Source organism: Uloborus diversus, chromosome 8, assembly GCF_026930045.1.
Source record: "Uloborus diversus isolate 005 chromosome 8, Udiv.v.3.1, whole genome shotgun sequence".
NCBI lineage: Eukaryota > Metazoa > Arthropoda > Arachnida > Araneae > Uloboridae > Uloborus > Uloborus diversus.
Window position 1 is genome coordinate 126,045,065 of NC_072738.1, and position 24,987 is coordinate 126,070,051.

The window sequence follows — 24,987 nt, forward strand, 5'->3', positions numbered from 1 at the left end:
CATCAAAAACGTTTCTTCAAATATCGCAAAAACTCATAGTGGTATATATTATTGTTTACCTGCCCACAGCAGAATACTAGCATGTATGAGCTATCACAAAGCTTTTGAGAAAAAGAAAAATGCAAGGTGGAAAATTAATCAAATGCAAAGCAGTAAGCAGCAATGTGAAGTTTCTTTCAGGCATCTCTCCTAGGGGCATCACCCTCCCCCTAAAATCTACTGCAAAAAAATTTGCGGGTTGTCCCCCAAATTTTCCTTTGAAATCACTGAAGGAAATCTAAATTGAGTTTTTAGAAATTCATCAATAAAACATTTGCGTAGGAGAACCTCCGAATTTATTAGGACTCGACCGATGCATCGGCGCCAATGGTTCAATAATTTAGCCATCCGCATCGGCGGCTGATGCTAACTTGCAGGAAACATCGGCCCAACGACCTTAAAAAACATCAAAAAGCCAATGGAATTGGCCGATGTTTTTGAAAAAAAAAGGACCTTTGTTATACTTTTTAATACAAAGTAAAGGGAGTTATTGTTTTTATATAAAATTGTTTACTTAAATTTCAGTATGAATTTCTATTTAAGTTACTGCTGAAAGAGTTTTTTAATACTGCATTCAGGTACCAAACAAGTTAATTATTTCGTTGTTTCTTGCGGCTGGATGTACGTATGTATCTTTCATGAGTCATAACTGAAAAATGGTAAGCTGTAGAAAGTTAAATTTTCGCATGTGGGGTGTGCGTACGTTCCAGTTGTGCACTTTACTTCCCTTTTTGTTTTCGAGTGGATGTTCTAAAAAGCCTATTTACTCATTTTTTGTGGCTATTAATTACTTATTTCAATGCAAAACTAATATAGCGTCTCAGACTAACGATCACTTGGTGATATATTACAGAATTGGAGAACATGGAAACAAATATGAGATGGCGAAATCGGTTTTGTTTCATTTTGTTAGATTCCCGTTGAACCGACGGTAATTTTCAATTTTTCAATATTTGTAATATAAATCACAGTAATGCAGTCTTTTCTGTATCACTTCGGCGGAGCTACAAGTTTGGGGCCCGTCGAAATACATTTTGGGGTCCTATTTCTCTATCACAGAAGTTGTAAAACATTTATCATAAGCATTTTTGTAACTAATACGGTGCCCCTATGGTTGCTTTGCCTCTAGCGCAATTGCAAGATTTGCTATATTTCAAATCCGCCACTGCACATCAAAACAAACTCGGTGCAAGTTTTAAAAAGGTTTTTCTGCTCAATGTTTATGATTATTTTGAACTCTATTTTTTTCGACTATTTTTAGTATTTCCTAGAACACTTGAGCGCCCCTCCTCCCACTCCCTTAATTTCTGAAATCAAACTGTTGTACTTCTGAGTTGTTTAAAACTAACACCATTCATAAAATTAGATTTTTTTTTTCAAGCTTTATCTATTGTTTAAGAAGAATTTAGAGCATTAATGTAAGAAATTGATTAAAGACATTTTGAATGGTGACATAATTCGGAAATCAATGGGACTATTAAATTTTTTCTTCTAAAGTGCTGAAGTAGATTCAGAAACTCGTCTGAGGCGTTGGTGGTAGCGGTTCTGTACTAAAAAAATGAGGCCGAAGTTTAATGTTGTGAGATACTCCAAAATCAGAGTGTGACCCCCCTAACCCACCCTCGTCGTTTCAAGCATTTCTTAAATATTTAGCGATTATTTATTTTGGTCAAGAATTGTCATTTTGTATATTTCTTATACTTGTTTCACCTATTTTTCGTAATGCGCCACCTTTTTTTTCATCATTAATAGCGATCGATTTTTTTTCTGCTGTAACTAACTATTTTTATGTATTTATATAAAATCAATGAATAAGTTATTTTCGTTTTCATCATATTTTTAATAATATGTTATAGAAAAGTTTCAAGGATTTTCTATTATGCAATTTTTTAAATTTCAGGAAATTATTGTTAAATTGAAAAATGTAATTTCAACTTGTTTGTAGTGCTTCATAAAAGATTAAACAATCAAATTGTTCAATATTACGTGTGCAAACATAAGATCAAGTAGTATATGTATTCAGTTATTAACTTGGTGTAAATATTGAGTTTCTTTATTGTAGCTGCGTTTTAAGAAATTTGCTCTTTTCATGGTTATTAATTTTTTTTTTTTTTGCAAAATTTCCCCCCATTATAGCTTTTATGAAAAAGGCAAACTTTTCTATTCATAAATTTTAAATAAGTATAAAAATATTCCTGTTATGATTTAATATTGAATTTATCTGTTACCTTTTTTGTTTAATTTGATGACTAAAAATGTCAATGTGCAATCTTTCCACTTTAATTGCGTAATTTGTTGACGGTTTCATCGTTTTATTCTTAATCTGTTTTTTGAATGATTAAACAACATAATTTAATGTTTTTTAACTATGTTTAGTGAACCTAAATTCATACATTATTACGATATTACTGAAATATTAAATATATTTTCAATTAAAAAAAGACAAATCAATTGGTTATTAAAAAGTCTCTTTCTTTTTCTTCCTTTTTTTTTTTTTTTTTTTTTTTTTTTTTTTTTTTTTTTTTTTTTTTGCTGTTGATCTTTGTCTTCCATCATACAGCAGTCAAAAAATGAGAAGCATAACTACACCCTATACAAATTGTACGTAGTACGATCCAAAAGTTCGGGGGACAAGCTGTATAAAACCTTACCCAGAATAGTTCACATTACCGAAGCACATCCACCTTCAAAAGGTCACCTTGAGAGACTATGTACTTCTGCCAGTGTTCATATAACTTTTGGAGACACTCCTGGAAGCCATTTTTCGCTACCTTCTGTGATGCAGTTTTATCTTCTCCTGACGGAGGAAAGCAGCGTCCATGCAAATGTTTTTTTGCTGGGAACAGGTAAAAGTCACACGGAGCTAAGTCTGAGGAAACGTTAGGTTATTTGTTTGTCATATCAGTATCAGAGTATTGACCAATCGAATCGTTCATCATCAATATGAAAGTTGCCTTCTTCCCCACAATGAAGTTAAAACGGCAGCGCAAGAGGCCCTACAGGAGGTTGCGATAAATGTCTTCCAGGAGTCCTTTTAAAAGCTATACGAACGTTGGCAAAAGTGCATAGTCGTTCAAGGTGACTATTTTGTAGATAGATGTACTTTGGTAATGTGAACTATTCAGGGTAAGGTTTTATACAACTTGTTCTCGAACTTTTAGATCATACTACGTCAGTGGCGGATCCAGCCGATTGTTTTGGGAGGGGCCATCCGAAATTTTTGAACAAACTCCCCAGGGCCAAATTTAGCTCCATGCCACTATTAGGCAAATTTGAAATCTGCCCCCCCCCCTAAAAGAAGCAAAATTTCCTTGACTCAAAAAAACGTAAAGTGTTCCCCGTGTTCCCCAGATTCAAACTGTCAAACAAATGAACAAATGATGACTTTTCACATTCTGAGGCACCCGGATGAAATGATCACAGTGATCTTCCAAAAAAAATTTTTATTCGCCAAATTGTGCTGACGATTCGGCAAATACCATGATTGAAAAGCATTTGACTTTCATAAGATGTGTGAAAGTAATCTTTATTAAATTACAAGAAAAAATTGTCTCTGTGGAAAATGAAGGAATGCTAATATTTTACTTTCAAGAATAACAATTTAATTCAAAAAATGTGTTTTATAATAGCAAATTTGCCGCCCTAGGCAGTTGCCTACTCTGCCGATTGGGAAATTGGGCCCTGATAACTCCCCAGAAGTTTTATTAAAATGAAGTTTTAGAATCTCAATTTTCGGGATATCGAGACATTAGGTGAGGAGGTGGATTTAGGAATCTCCCTCGAAAATGTTTCAAAATTTAAACTTCCGAGTAATTTTTGAAAATTAGAAAACTAATAACGCATTTTGTCTATTTTTGATGATATACAGAGAAAGGTCATGTTTCGGGCGCTGGCCCCAAAATACTTTTGGAAAATAAAGCTTAGAAACCAAAATATTCTGTCATTATACATTGAGAAGTTAGAAGAGAGGTGCTCTTCTAGCTCTTTAGCTGTCCAGCCTAAAAATGCACCTTAAGGTAATGTTTGCTTACATTGAAGGAAGTGTGAAGGTGCTTAGAATCCTTCCTTCCTGGAAATATTTTGCCTTTGAGACTCTAAAAATTCGATTTTTAACTATATTTATACATATTTTAGAAAGGGATGGAAGATTCGTGAGCTCCACCAAAAACCTCCTTTTAAAGCTATCATCACGATATAAACTAGGGAGGGAGGAGGTCCTATCAAAAATCGTTTGTAATTGAAGTCCCAAAAAATTTCATTTAAGTTGCTTTTAAGTAAGTTAATGATAAGGGTTGGAAAAACGAGTTTCCGTTGACATGTTTTCCAAATAAAAGACTTAAAATGCAATTTTTTGCTACCTATCAAGGCATTTGTGAAAGTGCATGGGAAAAGGGGGTTCTCTCTCTAGTTTCGAAATTAAATCCATAAAAACGAAAATTTAGGCTCTCTTTGGTCTTGTGAACAGTATGTATACTCTGAGAACAACAGCATTTAGAGATCGTCCAAGTGTCTGCAGTTGCAATCAAGAAATGATGTAAAAGATGGAGAAAAATTTTGGAAATGAAAGTTTTGTTTTGAGGATAGGGATAAAATTTATGTCCCAATTAAGGCCTATACTTCTTTTTCAGTAAAACGCATGTGTTAAATTTTGTTATCTTCTCATTATATTTTTTTCTTTTTTTTTTTTCTTAAAAAAATTCCTACAATCACAAAGCTTTGGGAGGGGCCATGGCCCCCCTCTAGATCCGCCCTTGTACTACGTATGTATGAGTTTTCAACTTACTATTTCATAACGTTGTTGAGTGACGCTAGTTTACGCGCATGAAGACATCACGAGAATTTGCGACAATTAACTAAGGAGCTTTTCAAAATGGATATTTTGGTTATCTATATATTCTTAGGTACATATGCATATACAGATGTGCAAAAAAACTTGTGAGTTTAAATTGGTGATCGTAAAATAGAAATTTAGGTCGAAATCTGTTTTTTTTTTTTTTTTTTTTTTTTTTTGTGATTACAATTCCTTATTCGTAGAAAGGAAGTAAAGTGAAATGAATCAATGATCCTTTAAATTCCTGACAATCTTATCAATTTATTTCTGTTAGGTTTTTTTTTTTTTTTTTTTTTTGCCAACGGCATCAGCAATCGACCATTTGGAGGAAAACAATCGGCATCGGCCCATCGGCCAAAAAATTTCATCGGTTGAGCCCTAGAATTTATTCTTACATCCTTTAATCACCCAACGTTTTTAAATCTTCAAATTCACAAACTTTTCGGGAGAGAGCCTTCGCGGTCCTTGCTGTATCAAGTCCAGTCATTATTAAATAAAACGAATTTATGTAGCCAGGGACTGATTACTGAATATGCCCCATGTCAGGGTTCCCACGGGTCCTCAAAAGTCCCTATAAAGGCCCTATTTTCAAGTATTGTTTGTAAGTCAAAATACTTTGGTGACCGATGTTTCACAACATAAGGCCCAAGATAAAATGGTTGCAAAGATGAAGTGACGGCATTATTGTAGACGAAAACGTGTGAGCAATTCAAAAGCTGTTTTGAAACGAACACGTTCGTATTACCATGGGTAGTCGTTGCAGAAGGTTTTAGGTTGCGGATAATACTTTGTAGCCTTTGTACAAACTCTGAATGCGTGACATTAGGAATGGTGTCAACAAACTCTCCGGGTAAACGTAGAGGACTTCCGTAAAGGAGCTCGGCTGAAGAGTATCCTATGTCTTCTTTCAGTGCAGAACGCAATCCGAGGAGAACCAAAGGTAAAGCGTCAACCCAAGATTTGCTTTGTTGTAAATGACATCTCAAGCTTGCCTTAATAGTCCTGTGTTGTCGCTCAAGCAGTCCGTTCGATTGTGGGTGGTAGGCTGTTGTTCTGGATTTTTGAAACCCGAAGTATTTGCTCAAAGATGAGAAGATTTGACTTTCGAACTGACGTCCTTGGTCAGACGTAATACGTTGCGGTATTCCAAAGCGTGAAATCCAGGTTGAGATCATGCCTCTTGCAACTGTTTCTGCTGATTGATCTGCCATAGGAACAGCTTCAACCCATCTCGAAAAACGATCAATCATCGTTAGTAAGTATCTAAAACCTTGACATGGTGGCAGGGGTCCAACGATATCAATGTGAACGTGCTGGAAGCGTTCGGTAGGAACCTTGAAGTCCATAAGAGCTGATTTGGTATGTCTTTGTACCTTGGATTTTTGGCATTCCACGCATTCCCTGCACCATAACTGACAATCTTTATTGATATTTGGCCATATGAATCTTTTTGTAATTAATTTTCTTGTGCTTCTAATCCCTGTATGAGATAGGTTATGAATAGAAGAAAATAACTGTCGTCGGAAGTTTGGAGGGATGTAGGGTCGATTACTTTTGGTGGAGACATCACAATAAATGGATTCGTCAGTTTCTGGAATGGATATTTTAACCATTCTCAGCCTTGGGTTATTCTTCAAAATTGTTAAATCGTGATCATCTTGAAGTTTTGCAATAGCTGCGTAATCGATTGGAGATGGTGCGGATATTGTATCAATTCTGGAAAGGGTATCAGCAATAATGTTTTCTTCTCCTTTGATGTAGCGAATATCCGTTGAAAATTGAGCAATATAACTCAATTGTCTTGCTTGTCTGGGAGAGGCTTTGTCCAAGTCTTGTCGAAAAGCGTATGTGAGGGGTTCCTGGTCCGTATAGATTTCGAAAGGCCTTCCCTCTAGTAAGTATCTAAAATGCTTAACTGCACTGTAAATGGCCAAAAGTTCACGATCGTACGTGCTGTATTTCCTCTGTGCCGGGGATAGAGTTCTTGAAAAGAAACTAAGAGGTTTTTTTAATCCAGCGATTTCTTGTTGAAGGACGGCTCCGATGCTTATGTCTGAAGCGTCCGTTACCAAACTCAGTTGAGCCTCTGGATCTGGATGTGATAAGAGAGTCACCGAACATAAGGCATCCTTGAGCCTGGAAAACGATTCACGACTTTCGTCAGTCCACTGAAGAGGTTTGGTGCTATTCTTTTTATGGCCAGCAAGTAACTTGGTGAGTGGTTGCTGTATGCCAGCGCATTTAGGAATGAATCTGTGGTAAAAATTTACCATTCCCAGGAACCGTCTCAGGCTAGTGGCAGAGCTAGGTTCGGGATAATTTTTAATGACATCGACTTTGGATGTACAAGGCTTCATTCCCTCGGAGCTGATTTCATATCCGAGAAATTGGATGTGTGTTACACCAAATATAGATTTAGAAAGGTTAATGCGTAGACCATACTCGTTCAGTCGCTCGAAGAGAAGGAACAGATGTTTTTGATGTGTCTCTTCATCCTTCGAAGCAATCAATATGTCATCTAAATAACAGAAAAGAAAGTCTAATCCCTGCAACACAGTGTTTATCAGACGTTGGAAAGTCTGTGCTGCATTGCAAAGGCCATACGGCATGAAGGAAAACTCGAACAGCCCAAAAGGCGTGGTTATGGCGGTCTTTTGGATGTCCGCTTCATGCACCGGTATTTGCTGGTACGCTCGCAGTAAGTCAATGGATGAAAAAATCTTAGCTCCATGCAGTATATAGCTACAATCCGTTAGAAATGGTATCGGATAACGATCTGGAACCGTAACGTTGTTAAGGGCCCTGTAGTCCCCGCAAGGTCTCCAATCACCTGATTTTTTCTGGGTTAGGTGTAGTGGGCTGGCCCAACTGCTCTTGGAAGAGCGGCACAAACCTTGCTGTAGCATGTAGTCAAACTCTTTTCGAGCGGCCTTTAATTTTTCTGCGGAAAGTCTGCGCGCTTTACTATATACCGGTGGTCCCTGTGTGGTGATGAAATGCTCAATATTATGATTTACAATTTTAGTATTTACAATATTAGGTCTTAGCAGTTCAGGGAATTTTGAGACTATGTACATATATGGCTGTTGCGTTCCTATTTCGGTGATGACTGGTCTTCTCGTTGAAAAAAACGTTCCCTTTGTTGACAGTTTTGTATTTCCATCTATTAGCATTTGATTTTTGCTGTCGATTAAAAGGTTGAAGTTTGCCAGAAAATCTATCCCGATGATTGGCTTGTCGACATCGGCTATTATGAACGGCCATACAAAGTCTCGTCTGAGGCCAAGATCGAGTCGTAACAGTTTCTGCCCAAAAGTTTTAATTTTCGAATGGTTTGCTGCAAATAGTTCAAACTTATGTACATTTTTTCTTTCCGTGAGCGTTGGAGGAATTACAGAAATCTCCGCCCCTGAATCTACCAGGAAAAGGGCTGCTGATGCTTTGTCACTAATGAAGAGGCGACTCAGCTCCGCCCCTAGGCTCCCTGTCGCCGTGGAATCAGTTTTCCTGCACGTCGGGGCCCTCACGCCGTAGTTGAAGAGACATACTGCATGGTTGTAAGCATTTATACGCTTTATCACCAAACTTTGAATGGAAGTAGCATATTCCGTGCTGATCGGAGGGTTTGCGGCTGCCAGATTTGCTGTGGCTCTTCCCACTATGCTGACGACGAGCTGAGGAACGTCCCCTTTTGTTTAAATTTTCCACCAGTATTCGGAGATCTGTTATCTGTTTTTGGAGGGATTCCAAAGTAACCATCGACACATTAGTATGTGACACCGAAGCCAAATTGTAATTATTGGGTGATCGAAGGTCCCAAATTTTATCAGCCATGGTGGCCAGTTTATTTAAATCATCGTTGCTGACTGAAAGAATGCTGCGCATGTCCATTGGGAGGCGTTGCAAAAACAAGGTTTTTAGAAAATTTTCACTAACCTTTTGGTCGGCAAGATTTCTCATTTCACAGAGTAAAATTGAAGGTTTACGATCCCCAAGTTCAATTTGGGTCAACAATTTTTGTGTCCTTTGGGATTCACTGTCTGCGAAAGTCGAAATCAGGCGATCTTTTATTGCGTCATATTTGTTGTTGGGTGGTGGGGTAACTAAAATGTCCGTAACTTGCGCTAGGATTTCCGCCTCTATGGAACTGACGACTAGGTCGAATTTTGTTTCGTCACTTGTGATTTTTGCACGGCGGAACTGTGCTTCTAACTGCAGAAACCAAATCCTGGGATCAGGCTTCCAAAACGGTGGAACTTTCACTCCAACATGACCCACAAAGCAGGCTTGCTCAGTGCTTTCGGTTTCAGAAAGAACGTCCGTTGAAACGCTTTGTTTCGGAATTTCTTTATCAGTACTCATTTTCAATGCACAAAATAGTCCGGAGGTCACCACTGTAGCTTTAGTGTTGTAGTGTATTCAGTAAACACTATCATCTGACTCCATATTATTTATTAATCTTACAATGATACACACCAAATCAAACGCGTCTGTTCGATCGCCGAATTGTTTTCGTTCCACTCCTGCTCTCCGCTCGAGTTGAGTTGATCGCTCGCAGGAATCAGTGACTTCACTTCACTACAGGCCCCTATAAAAGCGATATTTTCTAGTCAGAAGCCCTAAAAATTAATCAAAGGCCTTTTTTTTAGAATTTGTGTCATTCTGTGTCAAATCAACAAAAAACTAGTATGTTGTGGCCATCACGAAACTTTCTTCTATATTTTTCTTTTTTTTTTTTTTTGATCCCTCCCCATGCTTGACAATATGCAATATTCCCAACAAAAACAAAATTACACATGCAAAAACTAGACGACCATCCAAATGTTTGAATTATTGCAAAAGCAAAGCAAAGAGCGAAAATTGAAAGTTATTTTTAAAGCCTTGCTTGAATTAATTATAAATATTTTATTTGTTAACAAACATAAGATGGCAACAGTTAAAAATTTTAAATCATTGAGATAATATTTCTGGTCATTTCCATACAATTAAAATCACGAGAAATACGCAGACGACAATCTATTACGATTTATCTTTCTTATTGTTGCATTAATAAAGCTATTTTTATTCGCAAAAGAAAAAAAAATCAACACCTCTTGGAGCGATTGGTGTCAAAATAGAACCAAAGCCTGTTTACATATGGATTAACATATGTTCCAAATTTCAACCAGAACGTAGTATTACTTCTTGAGATAGGGCACTCACAATGAAAAAAAAGAACGGGAGATTGCGCTACTCCCTTTCTAGCTGTTGACACCAAAATAAAATCAGCTCTTATACCCACTAAGGGCTACTTGCTGATAAATTTTTCTTTCATTCCGTTCATTATTTCTTGAGATACAGCAGTCACAATTGACGACAAAAAACGTTCTATAGCTCAACCCCCGTTTGAGTTATTGACACCAAAATTGAATCAGCACCTGTTCCTGTTGATGGCAACATATGGACCAAATTTTGTTTGATTCCGCCAGTTACTTCCTGAGGAATAGCAAGCAAGCGTAACTCAAGAAACGTCCCATTGCTCCACCCCCCTTGGAGGAATTCGCGCCAAAAACCAATGGGCACAAGTTCACATAGGGGCACATATGTGTACCAAATTTCGTTCGATTTCATGCGGTAGTTTTTGCTGTAGAGCGGCCACAAAAAACTGGTCACACACAGACGTGACACACATACACACACACACACACAGACAGACAGACAGACATTTTCCAAAAATAGTCGAAATGGACTCAGCACACCTCAAAACGTTCGAATCCGTCAAAATTCGAAATTCGAAAATTTGCACGAATCCAATACTTTCTTCTATATATTAGATATAGAAGAAAGTAACAATTTCTCAACTTGACTTCTCAGATTTTCATGAAACTTTGAGAAACCTTACTCATTGACGTCTTAAATTTATCTATATTTTTTTTAAATCTCTCATTTATTACTTTCTTCTATATCTAATATATAGAAGAAAGTATTGGATTCGTGCAAATTTTCGAATTTCGAATTTTGACGGATTCGAACGTTTTGAGGTGTGCTGAGTCCATTTCGACCATTTTTACTTTCTTCTATATCTAATATATAGAAGAAAGTTTTGGATTCGTGCAAATTTTCGAATTTCGAATTTTGACGGATTCGAACGTTTTGAGGTGTGCTGAGTCCATTTCGACCATTTTTGGAAAATGTCTGTCTGTCTGTGTGTGTGTATGTATGTATGTGTGTGTGTGTGTATGTATGTGTGTCACGTCTGTGTGTGACCAGTTTTTTGTGGCCGCTCTACAACAAAAACTACCGCATGAAATCGAACGAAATTTAGTACACATATGTGCCCCTATGTGAACTTGTGCCCATTAGTTTTTGGCGCGAATTCCTCCAAAGGGGGTGGAGCAATGGGACGTTTTTCGAGTTACGCGTGCTTGCTATTCCTCAGGAAGTTACTGGCGGAATCAAACAAAATTTGGTCCATATGTTGGTATTAACAGGAACAGGTGCTGATTCAATTTTGGTGTCAATAACTCAAACGGGGGTTGAGCTATAGAACGTTTTTTTGTCGTCAATTGTGACTGCTGTATCTCAAGAAATAATGAACGGAATGAAAGAAAAATTTATCGGCAAGTAGCCCTTAGTGGGTATAAGAACTGATTTTATTTTTGTGTCAACAGCTAAAAAGGGGGGTAGCGCAATCACCCGTTCTTTTTTTCCATTTTGAGTGCCCTATCTCAAGAAGTAATGCTACGTTCTGGTTGAAATTAGGAATATATGTGAATCCATATGTAAACAGGCTTTGGTTCTATTTTGACGCCGATCGCTCCAAGAGGTGTTGATTTTTTTTTTTTTTTTTTTGCGAATAAAAATAGTTTTATTAATGCAACAATAAGAAAGATAAATCGTAATAGATTGTCGTCTGCGTATTTCTCGTGATTTAAATTGTATTAAAATGATCGGAAATATTATCTCAATGATTTAAAATTTTTAACTGTTGCCATCTTATGTTTGTTAATAAATAAAATATTTGTAATTATTTCAAGTAAGGCTTTTAAAGTAACTTTCAATTTTCGCTCTTTGTTTTGTTTTTACAATAATTCAGACATTGGGATGGTCGTCAAGTTTTTGCATGTGTAATTTTGTTTTTGTTAGGAATATTGCTTCCTCGTCAAGCATGGGGAGGGATCAGAAAAAGGAAAAATATAGAAGAAAGTTTCGTGATGGCCACAACATACTAGTTGGAAAATGTCTGTCTGTCTGTGTGTGTGTGTGTATGTATGTGTGTCACGTCTGTGTGTGACCAGTTTTTTGTGGCCGCTCTACAGCAAAAACTACCGCATGAAATCGAACGAAATTTGGTACACATATGTGCCCGTATGTGAACTTGTGCCCATTAGTTTTTGGCGCGAATTCCTCCAAGGGGGGTGGAGCAATGGGACGTTTTTCGAGTTACGCGTGCTTGCTATTCCTCAGGAAGTAACTGGCGGAATCAAACAAAATTTGGTCCATATGTTGGTATTAACAGGAACAGGTGCTGATTCAATTTTGGTGTCAATAACTCAAACGGGGGTTGAGCTATAGAACGTTTTTTTGTCGTCAATTGTGACTGCTGTATCTCAAGAAATAATGAACGGAATGAAAGAAAAATTTATCGGCAAGTAGCCCTTAGTGGGTATAAGAACTGATTTTATTTTTGTGTCAACAGCTAAAAAGGGGGTAGCGCAATCACCCGTTCTTTTTTTCCATTTTGAGTGCCCTATCTCAAGAAGTAATGCTACGTTCTGGTTGAAATTTGGAATATATGTGAATCCATATGTAAACAGGCTTTGGTTCTATTTTGACGCCGATCGCTCCAAGAGGTGTTGATTTTTTATTTTTTTTGCGAATAAAAATATTTTTATTAATGCAACAATAAGAAAGATAAATCGTAATAGATTGTCGTCTGCGTATTTCTCGTGATTTTAATTGTATGGAAATGATAGGAAATATTATTTCTATTTCTATTCAAGAGTCACAACTGACTTCAACTGTATTTATGTCTAGGACTGCATACTAAGTGCCTTGCCTCCATTATTTTTATATACCGATAGATGGCAGCACCATCACCGGATCGAACAGTTAGTGAGAATTTTGAACTAGTCCAGGAGCTAATAGCTACCTAGTACTAGCACCCCCAGAGGTATCGTTTCACTTGGAGGACAGGAAATATTATCCCAATGATTTAAAATTTTCAACTGTTGCCATCTTATGTTTGTTAACAAATAAAATATTTGTAATTCATTCAAGCAAGGCTTTTAAAATAACTTTCAATTTTCGCTCTTTGCTTTGCTTTTGCAATAATTCAGACATTGGGATAGTCGTCAAGTTTTTGCATGTGTCATTTTGTTTTTGTTGGGAATATTGCTTCCTCGTCAAGCATGGGGAGGGATCAGAAAAAAAAAAAAAGAAAAATATAGAAGAAAGTTTCGTGATGGCCACAACATACTAGTTAGGGATGTATAATTACTAGTTGCAACTCGTTAAACAGCACTTTTTTACTTTCTTCTATATCTAATATATAGAAGAAAGTATTGGATTCGTGCAAATTTTCGAATTTCGAATTTTGACGGATTCGAACGTTTTGAGGTGTGCCGAGTCCATTTCGACTATTTTTGGAAAATGTCTGTCTGTGTGTGTGTGTGTGTGTGTGTGTGTGTGTGTGTCACGTCTGTGTGTGACCAGTTTTTTGTGGCCGCTCTACAGCAAAAACTACCGCATGAAATCGAACGAAATTTGGTACACATATGTGCCCCTATGTGAACTTGTGCCCATTGGTTTTTGCGCGAATTCCTCCAAGGGGGATGGACCAATGGGACGTTTTTTGAGTTACGCGTGCTTGCTATTCCTCAGGAAGTAACTGGCGGAATCAAACAAAATTTAGTCCATATGTTGCCCCTAACAGGAGCAGGTGCTGATTCAATTTTGGTGTCAATAGCTCAAACGGGGGTTGAGTTATAGAACGTTTTTTGTCGTCAATTGTGACTGCTGTATCTCAAGAAATAACGAACGGAATCGAACAAAAACTTTTTGACAAGTAGCTCTTAGTGGGTATAAGAGCTGATTTTATTTTGGTGTCAACAGCTAAAAAGGGGGTAGCGCAATCGCCCGTTCATTTTTCCCATTGTGAGTGCCCTATCTCAAGAAGTAATGCTACGTTCTGGTTGAAATTTGGAATATATGTGAATCCATACGTAAACAGGCTTTGGTTCAATTTTGACTCCAATCTCTCCAAGAGGTGTTGATTTTTTTTTTTTTTTTTTTTTTTTTTTTTTTTTTTTGCGAATAAAAATAGTTTTTATAATGCAACAATAAGAGAGATAAATCGTAATAGATTGTCGTCTGCGTATTTCTCGTGATTTTAATTGTATGGAAATGATCGGAAATATTATCTCAATGATTTAAAATTTTTAACTGTTGCCATCTTATGTTTGTTAACAAATAAAATATTTGTAATTAATTCAAGTAAGGCTTTTAAAATAACTTTCAATTTTCGCTCTTTGTGTTGTTTTTACAATAATTCAGACATTGGGATGGTCGTCAAGTTTTTGCATGTGTAATTTTGTTTTTGTTAGGAATATTGCTTCCTCGTCAAGCATGGGGAGGGATCAGAAAAAGGAAAAATATAGAAGAAAGTTTCGTGATGGCCACAACATACTAGTTTAACACGCTTTTATTAGCTTCACCTGTATGTATGTATGTATGTATCTTGTAACGGAATCTTACAGCTCAAATTTCGCCCACTTCCTGCGATCGGATTCTTTTGAAATTTGGCACGCGACCTCAGACCCGATGACAATGCAATATTCTATAATCAAATGAATTAATTAACTCTTTTAATTGTTAGTTTCCTCCAATTTTATTCAATATTTTAGCATAAATCCAACAATGTGAAAAAATAAATTTTTTAAAAAATACATTAAAAAATGCTCGCAAAAAGGATTTCAAAATATCTACAAAAACCTTTAAATTTTCTGCATCAGACAAAATTTGTTCCAATGTTCCAAGGTAATTAGAACATGAAATATAATTGTTTTTAACTAATTTCATGCCGAAATTTAGGTGAGCCTTCAATTGAAAATTCATTGCTGATCAGACCATTGTTGAACAAACTTTTATTCAAATGCATCTCAAATTTTCAAAGTAATATAAATATGATTTCCGCAAACATACATCGATGACTCACAGTAGCTTCCCATCGGGGTGTCCTTGTCTTAACTTTAAGATATTACCTCGCATTCGTTTTATAAATAATTTCGTCGCCTGATAATTCTCCAACATAAGACTAAAAAACAGAAAAATAAAATAATAGTTTAAAAAACTAAAAAAACACGCTTTTGTAGCAAAATGAACTAAAAAGTGAAAAATAATCTTTGGATGATAGTAGTTGACCAATCACTTAAATTTAATGTAATACAAAAAAGCGTGGGGGGCTTCTTATCAGTTGTCTTTAATTTCTTCCATCTGTTGTCCAAGCAAAAATTAAACAGACAGCACCCCACGCTTTTTTGTATTACATTAAAATTAAGTGATTGGTCAACTACTATCATCCGAAGATTATTTTTCACTTTTTAGTTCATTTTGCTACAAAAGCGTGTTTTTTTAGTTTTTTAAACTATTATTTTATTTACTTGCTATCAGTGTTTTAAAGTATTCAATTCAAGTTCTGTGTGAGCAACAGAGCTATATAATAACTCATTTTGAGGTACTTACATTCACTTTAATTTTATATATAGTTAACTCCCAGTTATCTGCGCAATAGGGTGGGACAGTAACCTCAGACAAACCGAATTCGTGGATAATCCGCAAAGTAAGTAGAAGAATATTAGTCTATGTAATAGCTTTAGATAGATCTAAATTATTTGCATCCTAACTAAAATAACATTGCTTGAAAAAGGTATGTAAAAGCTAAAAAAAAAAAGGAATCGCTCATTATAGCAAATGGATTTTACACATACAAGCAAATTGTGCAAACAAATTAATTGAAGAAAATCAAGCTAGGTTACACCAAAAATTCATAGGGGAAAGGAGGGAAGTTTTTTGAACAAGAGTGGTGTAGTCACTCGATTACACGCGTAAGTCGTATAGATCTAAAATTCAGTAAATATGGTGTAGATTTAAAGCAGTAAGTAGTGTAGATCTAAAAATCAGGTTTCAATTTGTCCAGTTTCAGAGACCATGAAAGGTTTCATGCCATTGGAAGGGAAGGGAAGGGGAAGAAAAAAATAGGGATGTCTTGAAACAGGTTTTGCACTAAGATAAAATGTGCATTTATCTGCATTCAGTTAATCCTTGCCAAAAAAAAAAAACATGTTTTTGAATGCATGAAAGCCGGTGGGTAATCCATCCCACGGATAACTGGGATTTTAGTGTATAGTTTAATAATTTTCAAGAAAAACTTGTTCACAAAATTTAAAATGTCTTTTAAAATTTTTGAAAAAATATGATCTTAAAATGTATTTTAATGAATACATCCAACATGTGTTAGCATGGGACTATGACTCAGCAGACGGCAAATAATGTGGGAAAAATTTTGCAAATGTTATAGCTCATGTCTTATGAAATAAACAGTTTCATAATTGCTCATTTTAAAGAGAATTACATTCACTTTAGTTTGTAACTTGAATAATTTTCGAGCAAAAATGTTTTCCGCAAATTTTTTTTAAAAATTCAAATATTTTCGTGATGGCGTTCTTTAATTTTTTTTTTTTAATGCTCTGATTTTTAATGCTTTTTTTTTTTTTTTTAATGTCGAAAAATTCTCAGTGGGACCATTGGGACCATGAAGGGTTCAGTAGTTACTAAAACGTTTTAGTGAAAATTGCAGTAATGTGTCCTACATTATTTGCTCTAACTGATGATCCAACTCTGAAATTCTCTGTATTCATTAAAATATCATAAAAATCCTGTGTTTTTTCCAAAAATGTCAAAAGACTATCTTTAAAATTTTTTAACTTAACATTTTATGGAAAAAATTCTCAACAATTATTCAAGTTACATAACATATTAAATTGATGTGCGTTATATTGTCTTTAAAATGAGCTATCATGCAATTCTATAGCTTCTATAGAACTTTAGTTGTAACATTTTAATGCTCTGCTGTCAGGTTTAAAAAAAATAATAAACAAAATAAATGTTCTATACCTTTTTTGTGTAATTAAAGTGCAAATTTTAATACATACCTTAAAATTTTACATAGTGATGGTTTTTTTTTTTCAAATTCGAGTTTTTTTAATTTTTTTTCATTTTTTGTGAAATGTTTCCACAGTATTGTATATTGTTTTTTAAACCATTGAAAAGTAGAGATTCCAACGAAAAAAACTCGCTCCGATTTTTTAAAAAAATCAGATATTTTGACGTAAGATTTTTTGATTAAAAATTCTGATGCTTTTTTACTACTGAATCAAAATAAGGAGAAAAAATTAAATATTTTAAATCTAAAAAATTACAGTATATTTGAGACATAATAAAGTAACTTTTCGTTAAATTTAGTGAAAAAAAAAATTTTTTTTGTGGGAGATAAAAATAAAAAACCAAAAAGTTCGTTTTTTGAATTTTTCGCATATATTTTGAGGTTATAGAAAAAAGTGCAAGTACAAAAGTTGTAGATCTTTTTATTACCAACAACTTTGTATTTTAGTTTTTTTTCGATAGGACTCTTAGTTTTTCCGAAAACCGTGATAAACCGTTTCCCCCCCCCTTAAACCCCCCCCCCCTTCCCGAACTCAGCCCGCCCGTAATTTATTTTCCCTATTTATGTTATTAGATTTTCTTACCTTTCTAACTGGTTTTATCCTGTTCTAAATTTTTTTGGTCTCAAACATTATTGGCGCTGGCCTAACAGCGGATACAGAAATTTTTCAAGTGAGAGGCAATTGATTTTAATCATTTAACCTTTACTACGTATCCTGGTTTCACATGTTGATAACAAATGCTTCGGTCTTCAATTTTGAAACATTTTCGCAGGAAAACTCTGACCTCACCCCCACCCCCCTTTTCCCTTACTATTATCGAAGATCATTAAAATTGCGCTTTTTAACATTCAATTAAAAAAAAAAAAATAATAATAAAAAAAAAAACTGCGAGGGAGGTCCTTCTTTATCATCCTAATAAAATTTCGAAAAATTTCCGGGGATTTTTCGAAAAATTTTCGAAAATTTTTTCGAAAAGTTTCAGAATTCCATCTTTTCGTGTACCGTTAAAGTTGACATGCGATTGTGTTTTTATTTGTGCCTTTAGTTTTTAAAAATGTCTAGGAAGCTTCGATCATCTTCCCTCTCTCTACCATCACCGAAGATCGTCAAAAATTGCGCTTTTGAAACTTCAATTTCGAAAAACGTTCGAGAGAAAGTTCCTGATCCAAACCCTTTCCTTAGCATGTGTGTAGGCGTGTTTGTATGTAGGCGTGTGTGCGCGTGTATGTAGGTGTGTGTGTGTGTATGGTATGCGTGTGTGTGTAGGATACAGAACGCAACATGGAGAAAGTTTCAGCTAAAGGAGCAGCATCGGGATCAGGGGCCGGTCGACAGTGGTGCTGCAGAGGAAGGCGGGGGAAAAATCAAAAGACATCATTCAGTAGTCAAATGAAAATGAAAACAATTAGCAATCGTGATTGCTCAATAATTTGAATTTTCACATCTTGAATTAAAATTATGTTTCGCAAATCACGAGTCTGTGTGTGTGTGTATGAAGGCGTGTGTGTTTGAATCTGTGCGTGCGTTGTAGGATTAGGATATGAACGCAACCTGGAGACGGTTTTTGCTAGAGACCCCTTTTACACGATTCCCGCTTTCGGACATCGGACGGCAGACATGTGACGTCACAAGTCAGAGGAAAATCGTTGCTCATTTACACGAAGGCGGAAAGCGGGAAGCGTATGCAAATTTCGTAACCGGTTCGGTGTTTTGACAGGGCGTCTGCACCTGTTTGTTTATATTTGCTTCCGTTCAATCTTCTGTTATTTCCTACTATTTTTTTTAATTGTTAAAGAATTGAAGTGTTTTCCGTAAATGTTGAAGGTTTATTTTTTTAGAAAACATGTCTTGGATAGCGCTTTTTTTAATCTTTTTTTTGAGCCACGCTAAAAATAGAAGTAAAAAATTCTAAATTTGCCAAACAGTGCTTTCCCGTGTTTCGCGGTAAGGGTTTACCGCTGTTTTTTTTTTTTTTTTTTTTTTTTAAATCTGTGTGCATATTCAATACATAACATGTGCACAATTAAGCCAGGCTAAAAAAATAAATAGAAGATAATTCTGGGTTCATCGAACAAGCATTCCCTCCCGCCCCCCCCCCCCTGAAATTCAAAGATTAATTTAAAAAATAGAATGGTCTATGTTCTAGGATCTTATCACATCATGCTGCTGTTGTATGCATGAAAAAATGAAATTGCACAAGGATTTCATAAATAAAATAATTTTTAGAATACTGAAACATATATTTATTTATTTGCTTATTTTAATCAATTTCAAAAATGAGGTTTTTGGCTTGTGCAAATTATTCTCATACACTGATGTTCCCATCTATTTTTCTGAGGGTATACTCCCAGTAATCCATTACGCACAATATTTGTATGCGATCAAATCATTGCCTCAGAGCAACAGTAGGATATCTTAATGTTATTTCGGGGATTAGATGTCTTAGTGTTGCTCTGAGGCAACGATATATGTAATATGTGTTTATATGGAAATTTTTGAAACTTGAAGGTATACGCTATATGTCTAAAAAATATTTGAGAATATACGGCATACATGGAATATACCCTATGGGAACACCACTGTTCTCAGTGTGCAAAAATTTTTCTTTCTGATAGCCGCTCGGAAAACAACAGTTGATAATTTTTGCTGTGTTATTGCTATTACATTTTCAGAACTCGATGAGGAGCATTTTTTCATTTAGTGATACAGTAAAACCTGTGTATGTTGATCCCTTTATTTTCTTGAAACATCATTAAAAAGTGTTGAATTATATAATTCATAGTACAGCTCGAGTTCAATAATGAAAACTCTTAAGTATGGCCACCCCTTCTGTGTCCACATTTTCACTGAACGAAGGGGTGGCTTCTCGGAGAGGTTTCACTATAATAAAATGCTTGTAGTGATGTATCAAAATGTATATTTTTTTAGAACTGCTTTGCATGTTATTGTGGAATAATACTAACAGTGGTGTTGAAATATTTTTTCGGGGGGGGGGGGGAGGCTACATTTAACACATGTGCAAATCTACGTGTATGCAGGCCCGCGCCAAGCCTGATTGGCGCCATCGTGCAAATGTCTTTTGAGCGCCTTTATGCATTAATGTTAGAGAAAATTCTAGTTAACTCCTGGAGTGAGGATTTATAGACAAATGCAGTATTGAAAAAATACGTTTGGCATTTATTTGATGTATCAAAAAGAAAGTAATGTATATATATTTCATTTTGAACACAGTGTACGTTTTTACCTTTGAGCAGGAGTTAGTTATCTCTTCATCTCGAAGTTGTTTCGAGTAAGGGTGGATGTAAGGGAGGGGTGATCGGAATTGATTTTTGAATTATGGCTTTTTCTCTTGGAAACCTTGCATTGAGCTGTTGTTAAAAAAGAAAAAGATGGCCATTTTCAGTAAATCAAAACATTTCCCCCCAACAATTTAAAAAAAAAAAAGTCTTGGAATTTGATTGAAATAATTCTTGCTTACTTTAGTCTGATAAGTACTTTTTTGAAAAATGGGAAATGGCTAATATGCAGCCGTTACAAGAAAACGGAACTGTTACAAGAGGCATTGAATTTAATATCTAAAACAAATATGTAGTCCTTCCAAAGTTTTTTTTTAATACACAAATAGTAAAAGAAATAAAGGGAGGGGGAGGGGAATTGAATAATTATGGTCAAGTCATTACTTTTCAGAACTAAAAAGTTAACCTAAATTATTGTCCGAAGTACATACTGTCCAACCACGGATTGCATGGAATTTTTATACGTCCAGATAAGACGAATCTATGTGAATAAGGGGGAAAAGTAAAGATTTGATGCCCGTATTCCACTTATTTGAATGAGACTCTGCTTCTGCAAAAGCTGGCATCGATAAAAAATAATAGATTTGTCCATTTCCGGCTGTAAAACGGATGTTTGTCTTTCCATACAATCCGTGGCCAGACAGTAAATGTTACGCACATCTAAATAATATACATATGAGCAAACTATTTTTTATGTATGATAACACGAAGCAGAGGAATTACCACAAACTAAAAATTGCAAAAAGACGCCAAATTTTGCAAAGATCTGTTGTAAGTTATGGAGCTGTATAAGGAAAACTCCTTATGGGGCGTTCTCCCCATAGGCAGACGAATACCCTCCTATGTGTATTCCTAAGCATTGCACGACCTCTGCACAGTGGCGTAACTAAGGTGGGACGAAGGGGTTGGTCCGCCCCGGGCAGCATTTTGCTGGGGGGTGGCAATTTCATGCTCTTGATGTGAAAAAAGTTCAACATTTGCTAATAGCGAAATCATGCTTCTGATCAATTACTGGAGGCAAAAAAAAAAAAACTTTTCGTTATAATATGAAATTAGCACTTGATTTTAAGAAAGTTACTCGAAAACTACCTTATTAAAAAAAAAAAAAAAAACTATTTTTTTGAGGAAAGTTACAACAAGAGTAAGAAAAGAGAGGTCTGGGCAATTAATTGCTTATCTTTGGGGTAGCATTATCTGTTTCAGAAATTGCTTTAATTGGTCACTTATTACAAAACTTTTATTCAGACCAGAATTAATTTTATGTTTATCTTATAAAAGTACTTACTCACAACTCAAATAATAACTGCGACTAATCTTACTGCTTTATATCAGTAAAATTCCTATAAACAGCGAGTTTCAAATTTAGACATTCATTTAAGCAGAAGGTTTTTAATTAGTGAATTGATGTCTAAGTAAACCTTTCACAATCACATGGAAAGTAATGATTTTCAATACACAACTTTTCCTTCTCATGAATCAGTATGGTTAATCGAACTTATAGGGCTCATTAATCTTATCACCCTGTATCAGTGAAAAAGAAAACCATCCAAATTCTGTAATATGGCAATATTGGATCTAGGAAAGCGGCAATTTCCGAGTTTTTCAACATTAAGACGGGCACCCCAGCACGGATCCAAAAGGATGTCATTACCCCCTTTGAAAGGACCAAAGAAACCATAAAATTGCATACTTAGATCTTTAAATTAGGAAAATTTTCCTGTGCAGAGCACCGACCTCTAAGCTCCTGCCTGGTGTCACCAAAAGGTTAAAATGCATTCTTAGGGCTAATTTAGAAATTTTTTCTGAATAGAGCATATTCTTTATTTTTCTTCGTAATTGAGTTCTTATTTTTCCTTTAAATACTTTTGACTGTTTCTCAACCAAAGGGCAGCAAATTGAGGAATTGTCCTGGGCGGCAGAAAATGTAGCTACGCCACTGCCTCTGCACAAGATTTGATAAACTGTATTTGTGTAAGGGGCATTCCACGGTATTTTTGACATTTATGTAGAGTCCGTAACATGACCTTTTTTGCCATAACTTTTTAATTTACTGTTTGATTAGCATTTATTTTGATCTTTTCCTACCAATACACCAGCTCAAAATAAAATAATTTGCAAATCAAATGGTAAATTAAAAAGTTATGGCAAAAAAAGGTCACGTTACGGTCTCTACATAATGTCAAAAATACCTTGGAATGCCCCGTAAGGAACCCCCCTCCCTCCCATGGTTGTGCACCGTGGGGTGAAACTCCTCATGTAAATTCTCAAGTATCAAAGGACCTTTGTGACAAATTTGGCAAACATCTGGCCTTAATTGTGGATTTGTATAAACTACATAGCACACACAATCACTAACATACATCATATTTTGTTTAGATATATAGATTTTACTTTTATTGTTTATTTAACTTTTTCCATGATTTAATTGAAAAATAATCAGTTTAAATTTTGAACGAAACCAAAATTTAAAAGTTGCCTGAAAAAATCCAGGTGCTCCTTTAAAAATCCAGTTGGGGTTTTTACAAATGCTAGTTTTACCAACTGCCTTGTCTGGTGGTCAAAGAAGTGACTATGGGTGGGAAGTTACTGGGTGGGGGGGGGGGGGGGCATGATGCAGTCTGGACCATAGAAATGTTCAGAAGTATATCTTTACGGTTTTTTTTGAGCAATCATGATTGCTTATTGCTTTCATTTGACTATTTTGATGTCCTATGATTTTATTTTCCCACCAGCACCCTCTGCAGCATCACCGTCGACCGGCTCTTCACGATGCTGCTCCCCTAGCCAAAACAGTCTCCAGGTTGCATCCATATCCTACACACATGCACATACATACACAACTACATGCACACACAAATACCCACACACTCATGCCTGCACACAGACACCACACACAGACAGACATACATACCCACACCCATACACTCATGCCTGCACACAGACATATACACACACGCATAAATACACACATATACCCACATTCATGCCTGGACACAAACACACACGCCTACATACACACACTCGTGATTGCGAAAAACATAATTTGAATTCAAGATGTCAAAATTCAAATTGTTATTATTTTTTTGACTCTTGCTACTTGCAAGCACAAAAGGAAATGAATATAGAAACAACAAACACAAAGATAAATATTTTACCCTCAGCTAAAGTTGATTAGCAAAACCAGAGGTTTAATTGTGAAGGATGTGAGAGGAAACTATTTTAAACATTGAAATTTTAGTCAGATGAAAGATGTTTATGGTCATTTTTTATTCAATGATGGCAAGAGAAAAAAACCCCTTGAAGATACCCCCTCCTGTATATAAACAGAAAAATCAGATAAATATAGCTTAAAATGAACATGCGTAACATGCATTGAGATAGTTTTCCTTTCGTCCACCCACCTTTCACTATAATTTGACGCTCGCAAGTAATGCCTATCCTTTTCCAATGTTGATGTAACTTTGGAAAGAAAGATATCGAACAAAATGTTTGCATTTAATATTCTTATTATGTAGCCAACTAATGAATAATAACTTTCTTTTCAACTCCTGTTGAATGCTCATGGAAAATATTTATCAGGAAATTAAAGAAAAAAGTTGTAATTAACTTGTACACATTGTATTTATTTTTATCATTATCATTAAATGTAAAATTTATACCTGTGTGTTTTTTCCGTAAACTCGAATTTTTTTAAAAAGACCGCATAAACCAAAAACTAGGGATGCACTGAATACCGAACATTAAGTTAAAATTCTGTCCTTATCTTCAGCTGAATACTGAATATTTTGCTAAAATTTGTTGTTGTTTCAACATTTAGTACAATTGTTGATTAAAAATAGGAGTGGAACAGAGTTTCAGCCCAGCCAAATCATGAAGTGATTCAGCACGTAACAATTTGTCGTGAATATTTTTTTTACAATAACTAGTACACATAGTATTATGTCCCATAATAAGTTACGAACAATTATGCCCTAGAATAAAACACAGTAAATTTAAAAGAATCCATTGCACTATAAGCGGTCCCATAATTGAGAATATGTACCTACTTGGAAGTTCCTATGAAAAAAGTGACTTTACAACATTTGATTGATAATTATTTAAAGATTTCTTCATTTGTTATGAAATGAAGCTATTACAATATTGCGTAAAACATTGTTTAAACACTTCTAGCTACTAATGAAAACAATGTCATTATTTTTATTACATAATAATCTAAGTAATATCACAAAGTATTTGTATGATAAACAATCACAATGGTACTTACTTGAAAAGGTTTCAGGTGTAACATTGAAAATCCAATAAATCTTCTCATTGCCTCCATAAGCAAGAATAAAATTATAATATCTTCTTTTTGCCAGCAAGATAATTCTTATGACAGAATATACAGAAATGATCCTGCCGATAAGAATTACCCAACTAATTCGTATAGATGCTACGCTGCAGTTCCTAGCATGTTAAAAATCGCTTTTTTTTTTCCAGTGCATGATGGTCCTTCATAAAAAAAAGGCTCATTCATTTCGCGCGATTATCAATGATTTACGTAGCTTTGTTCAATTTCGAAGTTACACTTTGAAATTCACTTTATCAAAATCATTACCGTAGACACAAAGATGGCTAC

General features: G+C 35.3%; 1 protein-coding gene across 1 annotated transcript; it reads right to left on the minus strand.

The window, feature by feature from the left end:
• Positions 1-263: 263 nt before the first annotated feature.
• Positions 264-6,120, minus strand: LOC129228585 (protein NYNRIN-like). The gene is made up of 2 exons (XM_054863268.1): positions 5,616-6,120; positions 264-277 (listed from the first exon to the last, which is right to left on the minus strand). Exons 1-2 carry the CDS (start codon positions 6,118-6,120, stop codon positions 264-266), a joined length of 519 nt encoding a protein of 172 aa, XP_054719243.1.
• Between the last annotated feature and the right edge of the window lie 18,867 nt (positions 6,121-24,987).